Genomic DNA, 25,848 nt, shown 5'->3' with positions numbered 1-25,848 from the left:
CTGCTAAATTAGAGACGGCTAGCGCTGATACCGTGTAGCTTTGCGTGAAATTCAAAAACAAACAAACAATACAATTCTTACTCATTAAACCAAAGGAAGAATGATGTGTACGTTATTCACAGATAAAATCAAGGAAAAAGTTTATAATTTAGAAGCGGAACAAAAGTCTGGTAATTAACAAACAACTGAAGCCACTATGAATCAAAATCATAAGTAGTTTAGCTGCTTCTCCTGAAATTATAAATTTGTTCCTTTATATTTAATCATTACACAAAAGTTTTAACTACATTACGGCATATAAAATTAGACTAACAGATAATAAAATCTTACATTCTTAGTGTTACGCTTCTAGAATTTATAAAAGGATGGGCATGTTTATATTGGTGTAAACCAGTTTTACACAAAGGATGGTGTTGCAACTTGTATTTTTTACTGGTTATTGTTTTTACTAAAATTAGCTTTAAATCTTGGTACACGTTTGACAAACCCATGTTTCGCACGTGACACTGAATATTCATTATTTCCTACTGTATTTTGTTTTTTCACTTTTTCGAGAACCATAAGGTACATTGAATTTCAACTACTTGGGTATTATTTACCTAGCAATGATCCCAAGAATTACGGGATGTGTTGCAATCTCTATTTCTTGGTTTTTTTCCTTACTACGCCTTATAACGATACTGGCTTAACGCAAATCCTTTTATTGCTAAACACCAAATGACGTTTTAAAATTCCCAAAACGGCTTTAAACAATCTGTAAACGCTTGATGCCTTTACCCAGTGATATGAAAATAGAGTAAGAGCATGACAAATCCATTATACTGTATTTATTTACTGAAAAAATACTTTAAGTTTTGGGGCAAGATTTTATTTCAATATCAATTCCTTATGATGGAATATTATGTGCAATACTTTCCGCTGCATCACTAAAATAGTTTTTGAAAGTTTCGCCTTTCGTTTGTGAATGGTACTTATACTTGATGTTTCTTAATGACAGTCAGTAACACAAACGAACGCTAAAAACATTTGTACTTTATACATTTTTCGTGTTATATTCTCCCAAAAGAATTTCAACGACGTGTGCCAGCAATTATTTTGACCCAGAATTGTCTCTCGCACTCAGATATTAGTTTGATAACAATTGTGAATTGGATATTTTCTTTTTTTAAAAAAAGCAACTTATACTTTGACTTTTTTTAATTCCCGCAAAGCTACACAAACTTTCGTCATATCTAATTCGGAATTCATAACTGGACAGGAAGCAGCTAGACAACAATACCCGCCGCCATCTCTTGGCCTACTGTAATCGAATAGCGGGAATTGCGTCATTTCTGTAGGGAATTCATGGCCTCAAAGTATCAAGTGCCATTTTGAAGTTAAATTATTACTCCTCAAGTTTTCGTCGAAGTATATATTGTTTTCTGTGTGCGTGAACGTAAAGTTACTCGTGTTTTATTTCATATCTATAATATAAATTATTTTTCGTTTAAAAACCCGCCACAACTTGAGAATAGAAATATACAGCGGATCATCAATTATGCGTAAGAAATACAGGAATGTTTTTCTATATAAATGTAACAAAACTCAAAGTGAGCTAAAAGCAGGAAACTACATATATTTTTAAACTATGTATTTTCCAGACGATTTAGCTAATCAGTAACAAAACGATATTATTGTTATGTGTTTGTAAGTTTACGTGATTTCTTAACAGTTTATTTTATTATTGCTATTGCAGTATCACGCCATTATTGTGAATTTACAGGTAAGACCTTCCGTAAAAAAATATATGTATAGATTGTCTAAACTATGTAGAAAAATCAATGTGTTTTCTGATTCAACTTCAAAGAAAATCCAGAACTGTAATTTTTTGAGTTACAAAAAGTAGACGTAAGAGGTAGTTTAGTAGGGCAAGTTGAACATGCACAAAAACAAATTAACGGGCGTTTCTTTATAATCTTCACTACTCTTGGCGTCTATAAGATTTGAACATTTCGTAAAAAGCTGTAATAATCTGTAGTTGAAACGTTGAAATATTTTTACAACAAGTAAAGCATACTGTTTTTTTTTTCTTTTGGGTGGTCGATGTATAATTATTTTCCATCTAGCTTGTAGGCTTACACTTTTTCGTGTGTAATTAATAACCCATTAAAAGTATCTTTTTATTAGTGGCTGCTTTAGGCTGTTGCAAAACAAAATAAATTATTGGAAAGATTGCTATTTAATTGAAAATCAAAACTTTTTCTGACAATTAAGTAATTGAATTTTGAGCCTGAATATAACATCTCATATTCAAACTTCATATCTAGATATGACTAAATTTATTCTGGTGAACTGACTTTCTGGAGTTTTTGGAGTACGTGAATTTTTTGTTACTTCTCGTAAAATGGCTTATAAATATCCTTGTCATTTTAATTTTTGTAAGGTGCTTCAACTGTGATATATTTTATAATAAGCACTGAGGTGCAGTTGCAATTAAAAACGATGTTTGTAAACGAAGCATTAGAATTAAGTTTAAACAAATTCTGAGAAATAGTTTTCACAATTTAAACTATCTGAAAATACGTTGCTAAAGAACAAGTTTGCTCGTTAAGTTTTTCAGACAAAGCATGTTATGAACTATTTTAGTTAGATTAAAAAAAAACGTATAAGAGATAATATAAAAATCATTTAAGCTTATTGAATAAAATGGAATGTTTTTTATGGATTTTCGGGGACCTATCAGTACTCTTGGTAACGTTGCTTTCTTCATTATTTTGTTTGTTCAATTGCTAAAGCTACGAGATGTTCCGCAAAAATTGATAATCATAGGAAAATCAAAATAACATGAAATAAATAACACAGCTTGTCATTACATAAGAAAACTTTGAAGGCTTTCTACCAATAAAAGCATGGTTAGGTTAAAAACACATTGTTTATCAAAGAGGCAAGTGATTTGAAAAATAATTTAAAGGTAAATAGCTAGCTATGATACCATAAATTATTCTTCCATCCCAATATGTTGGCTTACTTGTGATTTTTAGAGCAATGTTGCACAATGAGCTATTTGAAACCCCAAATTTTAGTGATATAAGTCATATACCTTACCACTGAGCCACTGGGTGATAGCACCATCTTGGCACTCGCGATTGGGTCGTTCTCATCCCGTATTATCCAGAGAGAAAAGAGAAAGAGTTAAAAAATCGAGATAAATGTGGTAACTACGGTAAAACATCAGCTGTTTCTCACTAAACGTAACACGTGAAAGTACCATTTCAACTGTCACAGTCGTATGTTTTCCATAAGCTTTAATACTAATGTAACTTAATTCAGTAGTACACATTTTCGTTCTCGTAACTACATTTATATTTCGCCTTAAAGCTTCTTAATGAAAATAAAAATGTGAAAGAAAAGAGTTTTATAACATTTTTAAACATTAGGAAACTGGCCTAGTCTCCGTTTGTTTTTGTTTTGTTTATCTTTTTGTTCTACACTTAAATCTCAAAGCACATAATTGGTCCTGCTGATAAAATGAGCTACACTGTTTTACTGTTATACAGTTTTTCCTTGAACTTTTCTAGCTTAGGACTAGTACGTGATTTCTTTATAACGAAGCTAATTATTCTATAACTTGTTTGTTCAATCGAAACACAGTAGTGGGAACTTACGTACGACCAAACAGATCGGTAAGCTCGAGAACAGAAACAAGGGTGCACATGGTTTAGCCGTATTCATATATACCTCGAAAGGAGAATGTGTTTTAAGGTATGTGTTTATGAATACCACGCTATTATCATCAATGAAGTTATACTAAAATAATACAGGTACAGTTTCTGGTGAAAAAGGATAAATATATTGTAAAATAACTTCGAATATCACTAAATGGCTTAAAACCAAAACTTAGGTTTAATTTATTGAAAACTGTGTGTCCCTTTTAACATGCATGTAATTAGTGTACAGTAATAATTTCAGTAAATGATTCGAAGTGTATTACACAATTTAATTTTCGTCACTAAATATGTGTTTTGGATTTTATCCTAATATTGTAAAGTAAGCGAAGTTGCGCATCATTGAAGAAAAGAACAAGTTGTCTTTCGATGAAAAAACAACAATACAAGGCTTACAAATAGAAATTTTTCTTAAATGCTTACCTATGCTGTAAATATGTAATTATACTATTAGAGTTACTCAAGAGGTAGACAACAAAAAAAATAAACCCTTTTATAATCATATTAAATTATATTAGGCATTGAAAACCTGCAGGCAATTGAAGGAACGATTTATATTTTAAAACAAAAAGTCTCAAAAACTCAGAATTTAAGCTGCATTAACACCTCTCACATGAGACATCCCAGCATTTTAATGTGGATAAAAAAATATAAAAAAAAATCAAGAAAGGTTTTAGTTATTTTGATTAGACCAAAAGAAATTTTGGCACTATTTTCAAAATCTAGGTCGCTGGACCAGACCTGACCCGAGACCATAAGAGCCAACATGCAGAAGTTAACTTGTAAATGTAAAGTAAAACGATGAAGCAATGAGACATGCCTGAAATGTTCTAGATGTGGTTGTGAATATGATGGTTTAAGTGTAGCGATTTAGCTAAACCGTGGGTCCAGGTCGGATAAGGAAAAGACTTATTCGAACTTAACCCTAGAGATTCGTTAACTGATTATTTTCATTAATACTTAGTGTTGTTTTTTCTCGCTTTAAAACTTGTTGCGAGCTTCATGCATCCAGATCTATTGAAATAACTCTAAATCATCAGTTTCCGGAATGACCCCCCCCCCCTATTGACATTTTAATGAGGATTTTTTTTTTCGTGGACCCCAGACCTATCGATGTTTTTTGTATTGAATAAAGCATTCCGATTGCATGAGAAGTTGTATTGTAAAATTAAATGTTTTAATGCATATAAATATAATTTTACGAAAAATGCTTTTTATTCTATAGATTATATTTTTAAAAATATTTTGATAAATTTCGGACGTGACTAGCGGATTCCCTGGAGTATCTCGAGGACCCCCAGAGGTTCGTGGACCCCAGTTTGAGAAACGCTGGATTATTGTTTTTTTTTATCAAGATTTGAAAATTGCTGGTACTTTAGTTGTGGGGATAGTTGAAGAGAATATTAAATTATGTTTAGTTTGTTTGGGCTACTTACAATGTCCACTGCAGAGAATCGAACCCAGGATTTTAGCGTTGTAAGTTCTTAAACTTATCGCTGTCCTACCGGGGGCCTTATGTCGTGTTGGTAAGCTTTTACAATGCATTTTGCTTGTCGTAAGCGTTGATATTTGGATATAAATATCTAAAGCCCTTCTCTTGGTAATCGTGCAAACCTGTATTATACTCCATTAGAAAGTTGAATTGTTGTGTTAATCTGTGAATGGAATAATACTTAATAATTCAATCATCTTCAAGGTCGATCGATGCTTCTTAACCTATCACAGAGCATAAATCAGTATCTATCTCGTCTCTATATCTGTATTCATCAAAGCTTTCATTTAGCTATCATTTTAGTTGTACCTCTGTGAATACCCCCAGTGGGCCAGCGGTAAGTGTACGGGCATACAACGTTAAAATCCAGAACTCGATTCCCAATGGTGAACAGAGCGCAGATAGCCTATTGTATAGCTTTGACCTAAAACAAACAAATGTTTATGAATGTATGCACTCTGTACCGAATATTATTGTGGAAACGCACAGGTGATTCATGTACAGGAGCCACAACAATGAGTCCAATCAGTTTAACATTAGAACAACTTATTATTACAGAAAATACAAACTTAATCGAATAGATTGTACAATTCATTAATATTCTGTAGTCGCTTTAAACTTTGATTTTATGTTATCATAAGTTTCTCATTATATAATTGTGAAATACTGTTCTAAATGTCATGTGTTACTCCTCACAATTCAGCAAGGTTGTTTGCTTGCCATTTGACCTTCTCAGTTTAGATGTAAACTCATAAAGACTCCATTATATTCATGATAAGACTTTGTGCAGGCCAAGCCATAAATGCGAGTGTTCCATCGGCCTCTTGTTTATTTCAAGTATCGTTTTATCAGATTTGCTGTGTGCTCCACGAATCTCTGCTCAACAGCCCTTGCTCCTGATGCAATGAACATGAACTTTGGGTAAATATCCAATGACGTTAATAGCAAACTCTTGTGTTGATACATCAGAATGCTTCTCTGGAGATGATGTACGTGGATCATAGTACCGTTTTCTTTTTTGCCTTTGAACAAACTCTCATGAATTGCTGTTTACAATTTGTACTTGAATTAATCTATAAAGAGCACCTTCTTCCAATTATTTTTGTCCGATTGTTTAAAGCCTGATGCCATTTTAAACATTTGGATTGGTTATCTCTCCTAATCAGTGGCTTGTGAATAGCTACAAATCCATTAAGGCAACTTCTTGGTAGCATGTATCTTCACACCTGTACTTACTTTTGAAGAGCTTGACTTCCTACGTTGACTGTTTTGTCTAGTGCTAGTTGCATAAATTCTCTCCAGAGCTTCCATACAACTTCCACTGAAAAATAAAATTTCGCCTCCGCCTCGACTTGTCTCAAGTACCAACGTTTACCAGCCAAAACTAATTTTTACAAGCTTTCCGTATGATATTTTTGTCCTCGGAAGCATGTACACAATCACCACGCTACTGCTGGGAATAGTATGACTTCTTGTACGTTTATAGGCAATAGGTTGATGGAGAAGTGTCTGATTTGTTGTAAACTATCAACATGCGGCTGTACAATTACTTTTCATACACTAGAAAGGGGTATAGAGAAATATCATAATATTTACATTTTATAATAATTTTATTCACTGTTTCCATAATTATTTCCTGTACTGTATCTTAATTTGTGAAAAAATAATGTGTGTGCCTAGGTCGATGTATTATACGCAGACTTACATTCAAGCTGTAATCATGGGATTATCTCCCATCTTTGAACGTGTGCTTTTGAATCACCATTTTGTTCTGATTGGCCCGGCATGGCCAGGTGGTTAGGGCGCTCGACTCGCAATCTGCGGGTCGCAAGTTCGAATATGCTCGCTCTTTCAGCCGTGGCGGGCGTTATAATGTGACGGTAAATCCCACTATTCGTTGGTAAAAGAGTAGCCCAAGAGTTGGCGGTAGGTGGTGATGACTAGCTGCTTTCGCTCTAGTCTTACACTGCTAAATTAGGGACGGCTAGCGAAGATAGCCCTCGTGTAGCTTTGCGCGAAATTCAAAACAACCAACCAACCATTTTGTTCTGATTATGATGCAGTTTAAGTGTGTCGTTAGTTTACTTTCAAGAGGTCAAGTAGTAATTGTGATTAACTTACAGGGAATTCCCCTTTTGGAAGAGGAAAATTTGGTTTAAATTAAAAGATAACATTATGTTTTCATAATTAGATTCTAGTGTGTTCATTGTAAGTTGAAATAAGCGTCGTGTTTATGTAGACGTAGACAAACAATGAACCAATATTGTTGAAAGCTATTAGAAATAGTGTTTGTTATACGTATATGGATACACCTCGTTACATCACCAAGTTGTTAATTACATATCGCACATAAAGTACATGGATGTAAACTCGAGCAGTACGTTTTGGGTTGCATGTGATTTATCGTTGTCGTCCAAATCTGGGACAAGGCGAAATAACAAAAACAAAACTTTAATTATATAAACTGGTAATATTTTTCACTGAGAATAAAAACTTTTGTGTTTAAATGGATCATTTTTTACTTTAGTTTTTAATATTTGGTCTCCTGAAAATGTTATAACACTAAGTTCCAAGGAAATGAGTAGGGTTTATACTTTGTATCATTTGCTGGCTAGTTTATAAGAGGAAATTCATTATTTGAACAGTTAACGTAACTGGATACTATGACTTCAATGTTTAAAACATCTAAGCTAAATTATCATTTTATTTCCCTGCGTAACATCACAAACAGTTGCCCTTCTGCTCTCTCAAACACAAAAAGTTTAAAACTAGTAAACATTTCATGCAGACATTTCAATGTTGGTAAAGTGAAATAAGAAACGTCTTTCGAAGAATAAGATTTTTAAAATTTGAGTACAGTCTTCCTCTAAAATATAGCTGGTTTGTCGTGAATGAATAAATATTGATAAATGATGAACTAATTACTCATAGAAAAATATGCATTGTTATGCTATTTACGGGTTAGACTTTTTTATTAAAGTTACTTTAGTTTTAAACTATTTTTTTAGTATTAGTTTAAGTTACTTTAGTTTTAAACAATTTTTTTAGTATTAGTTTATCTTTCTTTAAGGCATTTATATCTAAATAAAAGAAATGGGTGTAGTTTAGTGCCAACAGTTTAAAAACAATGTAACAAATGAAAATCTAAAATAACTACAAAACAGTGAATTTTGAAGAATGCATATAAGCCTGTTTAGTTTGAAAGAAACTAACTTTTCACACAAGTGATATATTTACCTAAGTACAAGTTATACTAGTCTACGTATGCATTCAACAAATTATACTACACCTACATTTTTTATAATTTTGTCTATTATGTCCTACATGTGCCAGTAAACCTGTGTTACAACTTAATCTAGTAACTAAGGAAATGAAACAACGTACCTGAGTTAATTCGCTGGCAAGCTTGCTGAGCGAGAGTAAGAAAACTATCATAACCATGACCACAGCACATGATGTAAAGTAGACTTTGTTGGCTCGCACCGACATTGAAACTGGCAGTGACTTGCTGAAATACACACTACTTTCTTCTGCACGAGCAATTTACACAAGAACACGCCCACATCTAAGTTTTTTCACGGTGGTTTTACTGAATCTCATAAAATGTGATTTGTAATCATGATCATACAAGTTCAACTTTAGTAGAACGAGGAGATGCATGATTCTCATATCATCTACAAAACCTAGTGAAGAAAAATGACACAGTTTGATAAGGCTTTTTTATATAGTAAATTACAGAGTTCCATCTAGAGCTACCTGATAAAACAAAACTTTTTGCTGATAAGACACGTGAAGGTGTAGCGAATATGTGATTTTGAACCTTTGAACAAAATAGCATACACGTCACTAAGTATAAGTATATATTTCCTGTACAAGAAGTTGGGAAGCAGATTTCCTGTATAATTAATTAGCAGTCACAAAATTTAGCCCAGATACAATTACTCATCATAGCACAAATAAACCTCAGTAATTAAAATCCGCCACGACTATATATGCAGCGAATTAAAACTGAAAAACAATTCTATCCAAACTTGCTTCGCCACTGAAAAGGCGGAAGTTACACAGGATGAAGTTTCGCCTCTTCCTGAGAAATCTAAACGTCACGTCCGTCTGAAACACAGAACGTCCGGTTTTTTTAGCCTGTACTTCTTAAAAGTTTAAGTTTAATAACAACAAGTAGAAAATACTTCACACAACTACTAACTAATGACTATACACTATAGAACAGCCTTACTGATCAGAAACATTTGAAATGAAAAGAACAAAAACATCAACATATTTTCAATTAGTAGACTCGTATATTTTGTTTGTTATTGGATATGTTAATAAAGTTAATTTTTTAAACATTTATTTCTTTAAAAATTTTCCCTGACCACTAGAAAATACCGCTGGATTTTTACAGCTTTATCTCCTTTAATTTATTTATAATGATTTAGGTATTTTTGTAGTATAACTTCAGGAGGATTGGCAAGTGCTATTTAATGTATTCAACTGGGAACAACATTTGGATTAAGTACCTTTAATTTTACTACTTCTGCGAAAGAAAAAATATTCTCAAAATATGAGGAAGAAAAAGCCATTAGATTTATTTTACGAAAAAATCAGACATGATACAAACTAATGCTCGAGGGTACTTTAATTTTGAGTGTTTATTACTGAATATCATCGATACTTCAAGCTTATATTAGTCATGATTTGCATTTTTTAAATATAACTACTAACGGGTTAAGAATTGTTTTTGTTTTTTAATTTCTGTCAGCGCTTATCTAAACTGTATCAGTGCTATAGGTCGATCTAGATTTTATTAGTGATAATCAGTAAATGATTAAGCCTGGGATGTGTGTAAAGAGAATCTATAATCGAATACACTACGTCAAATATGTACCTGTACACAAGATATCAGCAACACTTTAGTATTGAATTATCTATACGTATTTGAATGCACGGTTTTAGTGATAGTTTCGAACGAAACTCCCTTCACGATAAGTTATTTAAAATCATATCTTTATTAGCCTAGCATTTAACCTGTTTTTCCCTAGAAAGGGGTCCGAAGGCCGCCTGTAGTAGTCAGCTGGTTTAACCACTCTCACCATCATACAATAGCGTGTTGTCTGTCAGTTAGTCATTAAACACTAAAATGACGTCACATAAGGGAGCTTAACGTTGCAGCTTGTACTGTCGTAACGTTATTAAATTGTGTGCATGCCATGAATCACTAGAAGAATTATACACTCTGTAGGCTACAACACAGTATGACTAATGAACTTCAAAAACCAGAAATAATAATATTTGTTACTCTTAATTTTGGTTTTATTTACTCTTGAAACAAAACAATTTCGGGAATCCTGTGGAAATTCATGTAGTATAACTATTATAAACTTACTGAATTAATATTTTACTTGTACAATGTCATTTTACACTTTCCTAATGGTATTTAATAACTATTTTAAAATGATGATCTGATAACTGAACCTTTAAACGACGTAAATCAATAAGTGTTTGCATGTTTTCAAACCTTCATACGATTATAAATCAACAAATTATTATGAGTTAAAGGTTTACGCATTACAGTTATCGGTTACTAGGGCACGTTATAGCGGAAACTTTCTAGTTAGAGGAACGTTATTTTAATAATGAGTTTTTCTTTTGTATTAAAGGTCGTTGACGTTACACGATCATTGCTTTGTACGTTTTATTGTCCAAGACCAGAAATAGTCTTATTTATAGCTTCGACTTCTGTTTTTGTTTTATTACGTATTCTTGAGCTTTTATTGTCTATTTCAGATGTAACTGATCAAGTTAACATGCGTCATTACCATTTGATATAGTAGCTTGAAATCACGACTTTTTTCACCATTTCAAATCTGAAGCTCCTCGAATTTTCGATGCAATTTGAGGCTTGAACACTATAAATAAAATAGAGAAAAAATACACGTGCATAAACATACACTGTTGTACACAATCAGTGTTTATTTGCCTATAGGACAAGCTCATATTCTGCTCTAGAAAATTAGTTGAAATATTTCACCAACAGATGTCAGGCCATTCGAACCCGTGACTCGCAGATTGCTAGTCGAGAGCCCTTGCCACTAGTGTATACCAGGTCGGCCATTACAACATCGAGCACAAAAATTATAATGATTTATTGTTGTTTTGTTATGGATTTCGCTAGCCGCCCCTAATTTTGTAGTTTAAGACTAGAGGGAAGGCAGCTAATCATCACCACCCACCGTCAACTCTTTTACCAACGAATAGAGCAGTATTTGATACAGCAGACTTGCATTAGCAAGCCACATTGATGAAGATGGCGACTTCCTGACAATTATTCTGTTTTTGGTCTGGAATTTCTAGAGATGTTTAATGAAAGAGATTGAGAAGTAGAGGTATGTCCATCGGGGTGGCGTGGGGACATACTCCCCTTGAAGAGCTCTGCCCCAACATCCTCATCCTGAGAAATCAGAATTGAATCTTTTAATAGTTTTAACGTTTTCTAAAACGGGGTAGTTATGTCATATATCCGAAAGAAGTATATCCAACCAGATGAGACTAGGAGGTTCAATGGTGGTTTCAAACACCATCAGATCTCCTCTAATCTATGGAAATAAAGTATAAGGTCATTTTAGCATTTTTGTTAAATAAAAAAAGAAAAATGGATGCTTTTTAAATAGCATAGCACTGTATTAAAAATTGTAAAGTTTTGATTAAAAAATCAATTTTTCTATTCGATATCGCTGACATTCTTTTTAAAGCATTTTTATGAGTGGTTTTCGGTAGACGAAGTTTTCAAGATTGTCTGGCACAGCTACACAGAGGTTTCGTTTGTTGTGTTTTAGTGCAAAGCCACACGATGGGCTATATTCGCTTTGTCCACCAGAACTGTACAAATGGCTACCTTTTCATAGCCGTTTCTAATTTTGAACTGATAGACAAGAGGAAAGTCAGTTATTCAATATCATCGACAACACAAACATGTGTTGTTATAGCAATGGGCCGCGAACTCTGAACCATAAAAACCACGATCTGAGCACACTAAACCACCAGGCCACGCCCCGGTTACAAGTAAAATGCTCAGCTATGGAGAACATAATTTTTCAGCCGTGCAATTGCGAATTTTACATCAGTATTTAGGAAGTTCAAAGGTGTATCAAATAACCATTAGAAAAATTATAGCTTTTTGGAATATCTAATGCAAATATTAATATACGGAAAAACGTTATATATAAAGAAAGAAATAATTTTGTGTGGAATAACTCCCTAATTCCAATGCCGTTTTACTCCTCTAAAACCCCCAAATAGAAAAGGCATTAGCCATCTCTCACAACTAGATGGATCTTAATGATTTATTTTGTGAATCCTCAGATCAGTTAAGTAAAAACCGGGTTTCTATATCCGTGGTGGGCACAGCATAGATAGTCCATTGTGTACCTTTGTGCTTAACAACAAAGAAACAAACTTTCAAGTAAGGACTACACGATAGATAGAGTTATATTATATACTTAGTTACAGCTTGATTCACTTGCTTTGTGTGGAACCTGGCATAGAAAGAAACAACAACAGCATTATCATTTCAAAAATGAAGGAGTTAGAGTTTTAATAATTGAGACAATAGAGGAAACTAATCTAAAAATCAATATTCCAATTATTGATCCTGGTTTTGTTTCAACATATGCGTAAAAAATGATTTTTTTGTTTTAAAATAGTGAAGTTTGTATATTTTACATGAAGTATAATTGGAAATTCGGCTTAGACTAGGCAGTTCGTTTTAATTTTTATGCGAAAAGATATCGTGACAAATATATAGTGATGTTGAAAAAAATTCAAGCTAAAGTTATTAGAGCTTGTTCTTTTAACTTTTTCGTATTTGTACAAATTTGACTGTACGACACAAAATGGGATTATACAAGTCGTTGAAAGACTGCTTAATGCAGATAATTGGATGATGAGGACGTAGAGTTTCAAGTATGGTGAAGTCTTATTCTTGATTTTTATCACTAACTTCACATGAGGAAATATCCACGCATAAAAGAATGATCCGTACAAACAATTAGTATTCTACCTGTCTAGTGATCTAGGTTCATGTCTAAATGCTGGTATCGCCCACACATAATTTATGTAGTAATACAAAGTCCTTGTATGATTAAATTACATATCATATTTCTAACATGCGCAATGCAAAGAGGTTAGCATTTCGTTTTTTGAGTTCAATTTTGAAAAATGTATTAATACTTTTAGGTTGTTATCCGGTTATTTCATATTTACTATATTATTTAATAGTGGTTTTGTCATAACATTTCTAAATATTAAATTTAATTGAGATTATTTCTGCCATCGTTTTACTCTGATTATCTTTACCATATTTGAAACTTATAAATGTTTGAGGTGACAAAATGAAATTTCAAATAGATTCAATGACTTTAGTGAAAATCTATTTCACTGAATCACCATACAGCTTCCACTGAATCACCATATAAAGACACTAAAATATTAAATACGTAAAAACAAACAAAAACTAGCAATTAATATTTGAATGCTCAAGAAAACTAAATCTTAAATAACTATTTTGTAAAAGTATCTTCATCGTGGAAGATAATAAAAGTTTCTGAGTGGCAACTATTTCCTCATATTTTCTTTAAGTGCATTCCTTTTTTGCGAAAAAATACAAGAACGTAGGCTCACGAGTCATTATAATGATGGCAAGACACGCTATTTCATGACTATTCAAATTACAAGGAATTGCGTGTGGCATTTTTAAACCTCGTTTAAACGTACTTTCTTCCATATTTCCCTCAAATAATTTTATTCGTAATGTTCCCTATGTAGTTGCCGACATAAGTTACTTTGTACATGAAGAGTTATTACAGAAGAGCAAAGCCCTGTGTTTACGGGGAGTAATGTACTTTCGACAGCAAAAAAAAATACTAAAAAAACGATAGTTTACACAGTTTTATGCATATATAAAAACTATATAATTACAATTGTGATTCTTGAAATTAGATATATTAAAACTTTTACTACATTTTTATAAAGCTTAAAATTCTTATTATTTTTTAATATCTTTATTGGTAATTTTCTGCCGTACTTATCTGCATGATAACAAAAAGGCACCCTGCTAGTAAACACCTTTTCTATATACTAATCATATATTTGTTTATATCCTCTTTGGATCCACAATTACGCTTGGTATCAAAACGTCATCTTTTTACCTCTGATCCGGAGGCTTTCCATTAAGGAAAATTTCATCTTTTAATTATTAAATTCTAATCATATCATTTACAGAATATAAAATCCGTATTTTCAATAATAAACGCTTGTGCAAACACGTATTTCTAAAATGTAGAATGTCACATTGAAAATGTTAATATTAAAGATATAAGAGACATCCCTTCGTGTGATTTTTTTCAAACCTTTTTAGTTCATGTAAATGAAATGATAACATAATTCTTCCAGTACTTCACTGTAAAAATCTTGCTCAAAATATTTATGTTAGGGGCTGTCGTCCAAACAAAGTGAACAAGTGTATTCAATATAAAATATTATGTAACTTGATGCATAATAAAGTGTAATTAGAATGTTAAAACAAACCTACATGTTTCGTTGCTGTTACAGCACCATCATTTATTTCACTTCATTACGTTCGCTAGTATTCTATATCGTGTTATATAAAAGCCATTCTATCCAAGTATATTTAATAACTTGTACAGTATACAAAGGTTAGTTTGTTTTAATATGTTTACAACAACGTCTCTATTCAAACCTGGCGAAAACTAAAAAAAAATAATTGTATAGTATAAATATTCTAGAGGTAAATTAAATAGAACTTTATCCACATTTTGGCTCCCGCTAACTCAGCGGTAAGCCCTAGGACTTATGATGCTAAAAATTGAAAAATATCTTAACTGTGACGGATTTGTTATACTATATTTATTTTAATATCGATGTTTGTTTAGAAATGTACATAATGTATACTGTTAGATATGTATTGCGAAACTCCTGCCTATTCTCTAATGTTGTAGAAGATTCTCGAGTGTAAGAATCAACAATATATGTGTGTACGTAAACGCTAATGTAGCTTTGTATTGTTACGTAAGCTGAATTTTTGAGAAACTCTCCACACGCTTATAAATATAACCAACGCGACGCGCCTAAAAAACAGTATTTAATATTTGTTTGCTATAGTTGGTGTGCTATAAACTTCGGAAGCTATAATTGTTATTATTTTAACGCTTATTAATTGGGAAACTTAAGACATTTGACCAGGAACGTTTGTAAATTTCGAACATTACAAACCATTTAATTTCAGTGGATTCACATCGGACATTATAGGCGTGTGGAGAGTTTCTCGAAATTTCAGTTTTACGTAACAATACTGAGCTGCATTACGCGTTTACGTACATACATATATATTGTTGATTCTTACTCTCTAGAATCTTCTACTACTTTGGAGAATAGGCGGGTGTTTCGTAATACATATTTAACAGTATAAGCTATGTATATTTCTAAATATAAATTTAATCTAAACAAATGTTGATATTAAATATATATATATATATATATATATATAATGATAAATCCGTCACAGTTTGTGAAACTTTTGTATATAAATCATTGTTCGTAATAACTATTTGTAATAACTGTTATTGTAAATTGTAGTGTTGTTTGTATATTAAAACATATTTGTATTAAAAAAGAAAATTGTGTGTATCAATCTTGTTGGCAAATATCATAAATTGCATATATATCGGCATTTATTTAACTAATAAATCTAAATTACAATTTAACTTGGTTTCCGACCATTCGAAATTGTAATACGTAACATTAACATATTACAAGCATGTTTTGTAATATAGCTATTTGCTAGACTATGTACATAGGCTCGTAGAACAAATGTTTTCGCGCATATTCTCTAAACACTTGTTGAAAACAACACAGATATTCTCTAAATACTTGTTGAAAACAATACAGATATTCTCTAAATACTTGTTGTAAACAATACGCATATTATCTAACTACTTGTTGTAAACAATACGCATATTATCTAACTACTTGTTGTAAACAATAGCCATATTCTCTAAATACTTGTTGATAACAATACAGATATTCTCTAAATACTTGTTTAAATTAACAGCTACACCTCGAAGTATTTTTTTTTGTTTTTGTTTTTTTTTTGTTTTTTGTGAGTCAGCTATTGAAACTTCCACCTGAGATTTATGGCCTTGAACTTGTAATAAAATATTTCCTCGTGAACTCGTGATTCTTCACCTACCCCCCCTCCCCTCCTCTCTCTCTCTTATTAAGGATCCTCATTCCTACGCCTTTCTCATAGAGTCATGAAGAAAGGAAAGTTGCAATGGGTGTTATAAGGCAGAACAAGTTTTATGGACAACCAAAACTAATTATACTACATTCCTTAAGCCTGAACGATGCAGTATACGTAAATTTCTTGTGAATTAAAGAAATAAAAAAAAATCATGGAAACAACATTAAATAATAACTGAAAATCTTTAGTGAGTTGCGTCATTGTTTCTTAACTAATCTAATATTTAATCTTATAAAGTCCCGCTGAGTTCAGCGGCAGTATGAAGGCTTATGTCACTAGAAATTGGGTTTCAATACTCGTGGTGGACACATCACAAATAGCCCATTGTGTAGTTCTATGTTTAACAACAAACAAACACTTTTCTGAAATAATCATGCAATTACCTATTTTGATATACCACTTAATGAACAACAATTAAATTAAACAGTAACAAAGCTTCCCAGGAAATTAATAGGTGTTTGTTCCGATTTGTAGGTGTTTTACACTAAATTATTTGAAGTTTTTTTGTATATTTATGTTATGCCTAAGACAAACAATTAATTTAATATAAGAGCCAGAGGTAGGTGGCGTGCTCGGACTGTAAATCCAAGGTTTCATGGTTCTATTCCCGTTGTCGCAAAACCGTGTCTGTACTTGGAGTTGTCTGTGGGTGCTTTATGAGAACGAGGGTCAAATTCCAAAATTCAATCAGACAGTAACATCCCAAGAACTGATGATGGGAACTGCTGGCCAGCTGTCTTCTGTCTTGTCAATCAGTTTAATATCAGGAACGATTATGCGCTAGTAGTCTTTGTGTAGCCATACACGAATAATGTAAAATAAAATAAAAGCATTTAATATGTATATAGGTATATTGTTGACACTCAATCTAATATATATATACCCCCTCAAAATGAAAAAAAAAATATATTTTGTGCGTGACCTAGGATGGATTGTAATACTTGAGTTCAATGCACAGATTAATAGTTGTGATAACTATACTAAACATCTCAACTTAGTACATATAAGAACCCTCAATAAATCAATATCTATAACCAAAAAACTCATTAGAAAACAAATATATATATTAAATTAATCAAAATATTAATTTATGCAAAAGTACAAATATACAAATTATTAATTTCTGAAAATTTTGAAATTTTCGTGCATGTAATAGCTAGTAACTGATATTGAGGGAACCTGGAAAATATACTTCATTTGAGGATAATTTTGTTTTTTTTATAGTTCAGATTTAAAAGAAGGTGTGAGTTTGATGTAATTTTAAACAACCTTGGTTTGTTTCCACGGTTTTACTATAGTACTATAATAATTAATGTATTTGTTAATAATTAAAGTATTATAGAATTATTCTATAAAACAATGTACCAACGAACCTACATTTGACATCTCTATATATCTCATTGTGTGTCTTTAAATGGCCATCAATCAGTTGAAAAAATGAATTTATACTACATGCACAACCACAGCTTCATAATTACTGTAGCATTTTAGTTTCTTAATTGTGACATGCTTTTTTGAATATCAGTTTCTTTACTTTACCACTTACACTGCAACAAGCCATGACCTTTGGTCATGAGGTGGTCCCACCATGTAACATGATCCAGAAAGCCATAAATCACTCACGTGGAGATAAAATGTTGAACTTGGTAGGGTTCTTGTTTTTTTGTGTGTTTTTTTTCTCTTTCTCTTTTTCTGTCGAGGTTAAGGTTACCATGCAACGGAAATTGTCGTTAATCAGGAGGGCGCCACTGGAATCGGCAGTAGAAATCCACGTACTGGAGCGAGCACCATGCATAATTTTTTTTCTGGGCCCTCTCTGGAAACGTGATGAAGACGGAGTCTCGAGACCAACCACAAGCATGTGTAACCTGTTTGGGACAAGACTAAAGTTAAGACGAGTCAGTGACTCAAATCCCGGGTATGCACTCTCGAGGCTCAGCTGTTTCTAAACTTCAATAAAATTTAACCCACTGAAAGATTAAGTTCGTTTATTTGCTGCCAAAACTCGCACTGTGTTAGCTGCGTGCTGACCGAACTATGCTAATCTAACTGTAAGTAGCGAACATCGGTTGCTATATTTGATGTTGGACAACAAAACAGTCTGATTTGTCCAATACTCGAAAAGTAGATGAAAAACCTGCCATGACGAACTTGACCTCGGTGCGTGTCGTTGTTCTGGGAAACAAGCATGTAGGCAAAACAGGTAAGTTTGGGGATCAGGTTTTGTCAACAAAGCAATGTGAAGACTTATAAACCGCACGTTTAAAAACATGCTGATATGTATTAACTATTAATAAGCTCGGTTCTATTACAGCCTTTAAGTTTAAACTTTGATTTCATTTTTCTGAAGTGTATATGAATACTGAATTAACTGCTTTAATAATTTAAACAGACAAAAACAATCAGTAGAATGTAAACATTTTATAACATTTTCCATTTTCTCACAACATATTAAACAAAAAACATCGTAGAAAACATTCAAAGCTTTAGAAAACGATATTTTGCATATAAAATATTATTAAACTGAGAGAAAAGGGAATATTTATCAAGTTTACTAATCCAATAGTTTAACTATTTGTAACATGTTTTATAATTATTGCAAAAAATACTTTCATTTTTCTTATATCACACTGAAGTAATAAATGAAAACAGTGAACAAATGTTGGTAGGAATATTTTATGGAATAAAGTCACATATTTTCTTAATTCGTTTACATATTTTTTGTATAAGTTAGAGAAAATATATATATGTGGGCATATGAATACAGAAGTACCTACTATTTCATTTTATCATTCGTGTATGCAAAACGTAATACAAAATAATTATATAAATCTAAATATATTTCTAACTTTCAATAGATAATTAAAACCAACGTTTCATATTTACACAACTTAAAAAACTTAATTAAAGCCGTCAACGGTTTCCACTTTAAAAATACATCCTATACATAGAGTGTTTCGAAAAAATAATAATAATTTGTACATGTACATACAGAGTGTATTTTTAAAGCAGAAGGCGTTGACGTTGTCAATTAAATTTTTAAAATTGTGTAAATACGAGACGTTGGTTTTTAATTATCTATTACATTTTAGACAATACACAAGTATATTTATATTTATAACTATAGATTACTAAACGTAGTGGACACTTCTAAATCATGCCTATAAAAAAATAAATTTAAATAATAAGTTTTGTACTGCTGATGTAATAACTCGCGACTTGTAAGATATTTTGTAATATATAATATAAAACTCCTTTAAAATGTAAAAACAAATAAAAATATTGCTATGATTATAGCTTATACAATGAGATTAGTTTTGCAAATGAAGTTGAGAATTTAGATTGGATCAACCGAACAAATATAATGTAAATACGTCTTATGGCGATTTTTGTAAAGATTTTGAGAACGATGTCTACCACACACACACACACACACACACACATAAATATCACGAAAAACAACATATGTAAATATGTATTATCAACGGATTGTTAGAAAGTCAATACTGACAAAACAAAATTAGTTACATAACGGGCAGGCTATCTACGCTCTCTCTCTCCACTTCAGGGAATCGAACCTCGGAGTTTAGCGTTGTAAGTTTGTAAACTAGATAATTAAAGTATTTACATGCTCAGTTTCATACTTCGAATAATTCAATTAAAACTTCTTATATTTTAAATAAATTATCGTAAAACAGGTTCCTATAAAATTTATACTTAAACCAAAGAATAATGATTCTATAATAATATCCTACTTGTGTTATAGCTATAATAATATTCTATATATGTGTTATAGCTATTGTTTATACATAATGTTTTTTCTTAGATCTGATTCTGTGGAATGAAGTATCTTAAAAACTTCAAAAATGTAAAAAAATAATAAATTTACTGGTAAAGATAATATTTACCTAAATTTATTTGTAAAGCCGCTGATTTAATATTGCACCAGTATTGAAATATATTGGAAAAATATTTATTTTATATATACATTGTACATAAAAGTCATTGTGTTATTTCCTTCATCCGTCTGTCTTTTGTGGCTCATTTATACCTAAACGATAAGATTGATTAGTTGTTTCTTTCGAATACCTTTCGTTCACGATATTCTAGTTACATATGCTGTAATTATAAAATTGTTTTAGAATTTTCGTGCAAAGCTAAACAAAGCAATATTTACACATAGCCTTCTCTAATTTTGAATAGGCAACAATACCCACCACAAACTCTTGAACCTCCCTTGATTTGGGGGCCTGGCATGGGCTGATGGTTAGGGTGCTCGACTTGTAAGCTGTGGGTCGCGGGCTCAAATATCATCAACGAGCATGCTCACCCTTTCAGCCGTGTGGGCATTATAATGTAACAGTCAATCCTACGTTAGCGGTAGGTGATGTAGACTAGCTACCTTCCCCCTAGTCTATAACTTCTAAATTAGGGACGGCTAGTGTAGATAGCCCTCGAGTAGCTTTACATAAAATTCAATAAACAAACAAACTTAATTTCATCGCCACTCTTATGGCGTACCAAGGTCCCAGAGCGCCCAGCGCGTTTTTTATTTTGCGGTAGTTGGACTCGAATCATAAACCATATGATTCACAATCCAGATTTTCCAACCTTTTGCCCGCGCCTGCTCCCTTATCGTAAAAACAGGTGCTGCTGAATTCATTGGTTGTTCACTGAGACCTAAAGTACTTTCATTAAATTAAAGCGTTGTTTTGTTCTTAGTTATTATTTTAATTCTCTATTTTAATGTCTCTAATTTTCAACCAGTCAGGTATTTTGTTTGTAAAATTTTGATTATTACATATTTCGAATTCGAACAGTTTTGGTTTGTCTTACATATCTGAGAGCTGACATTGACTAGTGGTTATGGTGTTCCACTCGCAACCTGTGGGTCGCAGGCTCGAATTCCCGTCACCAAACGTGCTCGTTCTTTCAGCCGTTGGGACATTATTATGTAACAGCCAATCTCACTTTTCATTGATCGAAAAAAGTCCAAGAGTTGGGAGTGGGTGGTGTTGACTATCTGCCTTCCCTCTAGTCTGTCGCTTCAAAATCCGGGACAGTTAGCACATATAATCCTCAAATAACTTTGCGCAAAATTCAACAAATAAGCAAACAAATATACCTGAGGAAGGATATTCGCACGAAAAGTTGTTCAGTATAACAAGACATATTTGTATATTATCTATCTCTGAACAAGTTTCTTCATTCTTCGTGCAGTACAAACAGTACTTTATTTTAACTGTTCTATGTGTTTAAGAGTTCTGTTTCGTAAGTCTTTGTTTCCAGATCTTATGAAGATAGCGAAAGTTGAGTGAAGCTTAAAACCAAAGATCCCGATTCAGGAAAACGTAAAGAGTTCTACCTATCGTGGTAAACTCTTAGAATCTCCTGTAAATAAAATCTTGGTTAAATTTTTGAAAGAAAATCTTCTTACATCAATATTATTTCTGTAAGTCGGTATCGATTAAACTTCCTTTATCATACGGAAGTAATTAAGGCTAAAATGGAAGAAGAAACTGGATATTGCTGAAGAAATATTTATAGCTTTGACGAAAGTTTCTTACAACATAAATTTTGATATTCTTTACAAAAAACTTCAACAATATAAACTGCTTATGTAGATGATAAGGATGTAGATTTGGTGTATCTGGATTTTCAGAGAACTTTTGACGAGATGCCACCTAAAAGGCTTGTAAAAAGTATCTCTATATGTGTTGGGGGATAATTAGCTAATTGGATAGAAGAGTGGCTGTATGGAATAAAGTAGAGGTTGTTATAAATGGAGTTCACTCAAACTGAATTAATGTCTCAAATGGGGTTTTGATTGACATAAATGACATAGATAAAGGAATAGTCAACAAATGACTTAAATTTTCTGATGATATTAAAGTCTTGGATGTTGCTGGCTCTGAAGGGTATGATGCTTCTTTACATAAAGGATTTAGATCATTTAGTGAGTTGGGAGAATAAATGGCAGAGGGGTTTTAATTATCATAAATGCAAGATGATGCATGTGGGTTATCATAATTTGAATTATAAGTATACTTTGGATGGAAATAATCTTAACAGTGCCATAAAAGAAAGGGTTCTTAGTATAATGGTTGATCAGTCTCTTAAACCATCCAAGCAGTGTGCTTTTGCTAGTGGTAAGGCAAATATAATTTTAGGTTGTATCTACAGAAATATTGAATACAAGTCTAAAGATGTTATAATTTCATTATAGGCCACATTTGGAGTATTATGTTCAATCTTGGGCTCCTTACCTTAGAAAGGACATTGAATTGTTTTAAAGGGTTCAGAGGAAGGTCACTAGAATGGTGCCTGGGAAGGAGGGTTTGTCATATAAGAAGAGATTAAGATCTTTGAAACTTTTTCTCTTGAAAAACGAAGAATTAGAGGGGATCTAATTGAGGTGTTTAAGATTGTTGTGGAGGCAGTAAATACATTTAAATGATTTTAAAAGAGAGCTTGATAACTATATGAATGATAAGGGCTGGCTTTAAGATTTTGTATATATTTATAATAGTTTAGTTTAGAGGATGGAACAGCCTAGATGGACCAACAGGTTCCCCGTTGTCCCTAAACATTATGTTATGATATAAAATGTTAACAAGGATCATTACTGGATCGATCTTGTTATTGTCGTTTTTCTACTTTTGGAAGTAATTATTCTAAAACTGACTTACTTATTCTTGTGGCATCAGTGACGTGCTAATTCTTTACACTGAATTTTTACTGTAAAGATATTCTAAACCAGGTGGTGATGTCAGTATTAGACCTCATATCTCGGAAAATCCTCCATAGACTCACCATTGTGCATGGACAGCGACTTCTTTAAAACGAGACAAAAGACACAGAACTGCAAAGGAAGAGGACTTTGCAGGAATATGGTTGAATGAAATTGCAATTTTTTCGATCATCTTTATTAACTTATTAACTTAGAATGATAAGTATTTTATCGATTATTCTAATTTCTTCCTCTATGAGTTCATTGCAGTAGACCTGGCATGGCCAGGTGGCTAGGGTGCTCGACTCGCAATCTGAGGGTTGCGGGTTCGAATCCCTGTCACACCGAACATGCTCGCCCTTTCAGCTGTTGGGGTGTTATAATGTGATAGTAAATCCCACTATTCATTGGTAAAAGAGCAGCCCAAGAATTGGCGGTGGGTGGTGTTGACTAACTATCTTCCCTCTAGTCCATCACTGCTAAATTAGGGACGGCTAGCGCAGATAACCCTCGTGTAGCCTTTCGCGAAAAGCAAAACAAAGCAAAACAGTTTACCAGCTGAAAGCTGGTAAAGTTTAACTTTTGAACATTCATCAACTTTAGCTCCTTATTTATTATCTCGATAAAAGTGTCAGGAGACATTCCTATCTTTTTCGCATTGGTTTACTAGGTCAAAGAGCTCTCTTTCTTAACCATAGCCTTCACGAATAAGGACGTTGGAGTGGATTGGCTTAATATGTGTATTTATATATAGCTCTTTGCTCTCCTAAACGCTTTGTTGTGTATGTTTTTCCGTCAAAGACAGGAGAGTCTATCTTCTTTGAAATGTATCCTTAGGCTCTACATTGTATACAATCTCGCTAAATCAATTTATTTACTTGGTAAAGTTTGTGACATTTTCTCCGGCTACAAACTCCATGACAGCAATGTACTGTCGAATGGTCAGGAAATGGTTGTAAACTAAATACATTACTATTAAGCATATTGCACATGGCTCTGTGTTTCACATTGGTGGGTAGAAGCCATTGCATTAGCAAATACAAATCATTCTTTAAAATACGATTAACCCTTTGTACTCAAAAATATACTTTATGCCCAAAGTAAATGTTTAATTCAGAGTCAAACAAGACATAGACTTTGGAAACACAGTCAAATAAAGATTTAACGTTGTAGTACAGTAATTTTTAATTAAAGAATAAATATCACTAAAACAAAGTTGTGTATATTGAAAACACATCAATGATTGTTCAATATGAGATTGATTTTAAATATAAGTGTCAAAAAATAGATAAAAAGATTAAAACATATTTTGTAATGATAGTTTATGAGAATTAAAATAAGCATGAACATATAGTATTGAAAATAATTATGGAAACAGACAATAAAATGCAAATATTGAGATTGCTCCCCTTATTATACGAGAATGAAGTGCATTAGAATTCAGTCATGATTTGATAGTTTACGCTGCGGTTAGCTGTCATTCAACCAATCATGCAGTGTCACACCAGCATAATACCTATAAAATTACAGGCAGTTATATTATTTTCAGCAGTAAAGTGGTGCATGCACTCACAGTAAATTTGCGAAAATCAAAAGTTTGGTTGATGAATTCTACTCTTTGTGACAAATTGAGGCAAAATTTCATGTTTTACTCGTGATTGTATGGAACCTCTGAAGAGAATGAACGAAACTGTTACTGTTGATAATAGAAGCGGTAAACTTATAAAGCTCAAAGTCTTCAAAAGAGATTTTAATTAACCCAGGGTATGTTCTTCACGTAGTACAAGATAATTCAACAGAGATCTTTCCAATAACTCAAATGTAAGTGTAAATGTTACCTCCAAAACAGTAAGATGCACATTAGTATGAAGTGGCACCAGTGAATTAGTAGATATTCAAAAATCACCGCTTAGAAACCTAAAGACTGAAATAGGTATCAAACATTAAACAATGTGATGAAAAAAGCATATTTAGGAATGTTTGATGTCAGAGAGCAGAATGATATTACGATCAACGTATAACATCTACAGTTAAGCATGTTTGCATCTTATTTTAAAATCTACACGAAACTTGATGGCACCCTGACTGCTGAAAGGTTCAAGCAGATTTTTATCTATCATTTAATTCTCTCATGAACAATGCCTGTTTGACAGTGATTCACCTTCTAACAAAACAGTGATACCTGTAGTAAAAAGAGACTGTTAGAACACTTACATCTAGCTTGGTCTACACAAAGTCCCAGTATGAATATTATTAAAGCTATGCATGCTTGGAGAGAAATTGAGAAGCTGAAAAGGTGACCACACAATATGGCTTAATTGTAGAAGTAATACAAGACATTTTGAACAATATTACACAATCATATACTGATAAACATAAAAGTAAGATATGCTCTCTGCCTAAAGCAAATACAAATTACTAGAGCATTGTACAACTTATATGCTCTTTATTTGTATTTTATGTAATAACGTATTTTATTAAAGATAAGTTGTCCATTTAGTTGCAATTACTCATTGTTTGTGACTACTGTATACATGTCACTTGTGTATTTGCAAACTTATTTCCAATACTGTTTATTTTTGCACTCAGAAAAATAATGTTTTCT

The 25,848-nt window shown here is 32.4% G+C and overlaps 2 protein-coding genes across 4 annotated transcripts in view; one reads left to right on the top strand and one right to left on the bottom strand.

Annotated features, from left to right (window-relative positions):
• Positions 1–18,199, bottom strand: part of LOC106475792 (tyrosine-protein phosphatase 10D-like) — a 90,613-nt gene extending 72,414 nt beyond the window's left edge. For 2 of the 3 annotated variants that reach the window (XM_022380943.1, XM_013936472.2), the window contains exon 1: positions 8,581–9,140. In XM_022380943.1, coding sequence (XP_022236651.1) covers positions 8,581–8,685 — 105 coding nt within the window. In that variant the 5' untranslated portion in view covers positions 8,686–9,140. Of the gene's footprint in view, positions 1–8,580; positions 9,141–11,012; positions 11,103–18,059 lie in introns of those variants that run through there. The other variant, XM_022380936.1, reaches the window with a different exon arrangement.
• Positions 18,200–18,512: 313 nt separating this feature from the next.
• The window catches only part of LOC106475674 (ras-related and estrogen-regulated growth inhibitor-like), a 36,001-nt gene continuing 28,665 nt past the window's right edge, over positions 18,513–25,848 (top strand). The window contains exon 1 of the mRNA XM_022380947.1: positions 18,513–18,716. Coding sequence (XP_022236655.1) covers positions 18,656–18,716 — 61 coding nt within the window. The 5' untranslated portion in view covers positions 18,513–18,655. The remainder of the gene's footprint in view (positions 18,717–25,848) is intronic.

This window comes from Limulus polyphemus, unplaced genomic scaffold (assembly GCF_000517525.1).
Source record: "Limulus polyphemus unplaced genomic scaffold, Limulus_polyphemus-2.1.2 Scaffold149, whole genome shotgun sequence".
In the NCBI taxonomy this organism is placed as follows: Eukaryota; Metazoa; Arthropoda; class Merostomata; order Xiphosura; family Limulidae; genus Limulus; species Limulus polyphemus.
The sequence above is the reverse complement of the archived record's forward strand: the minus strand, read 5'-3'. Positions and strand labels throughout refer to the sequence as shown.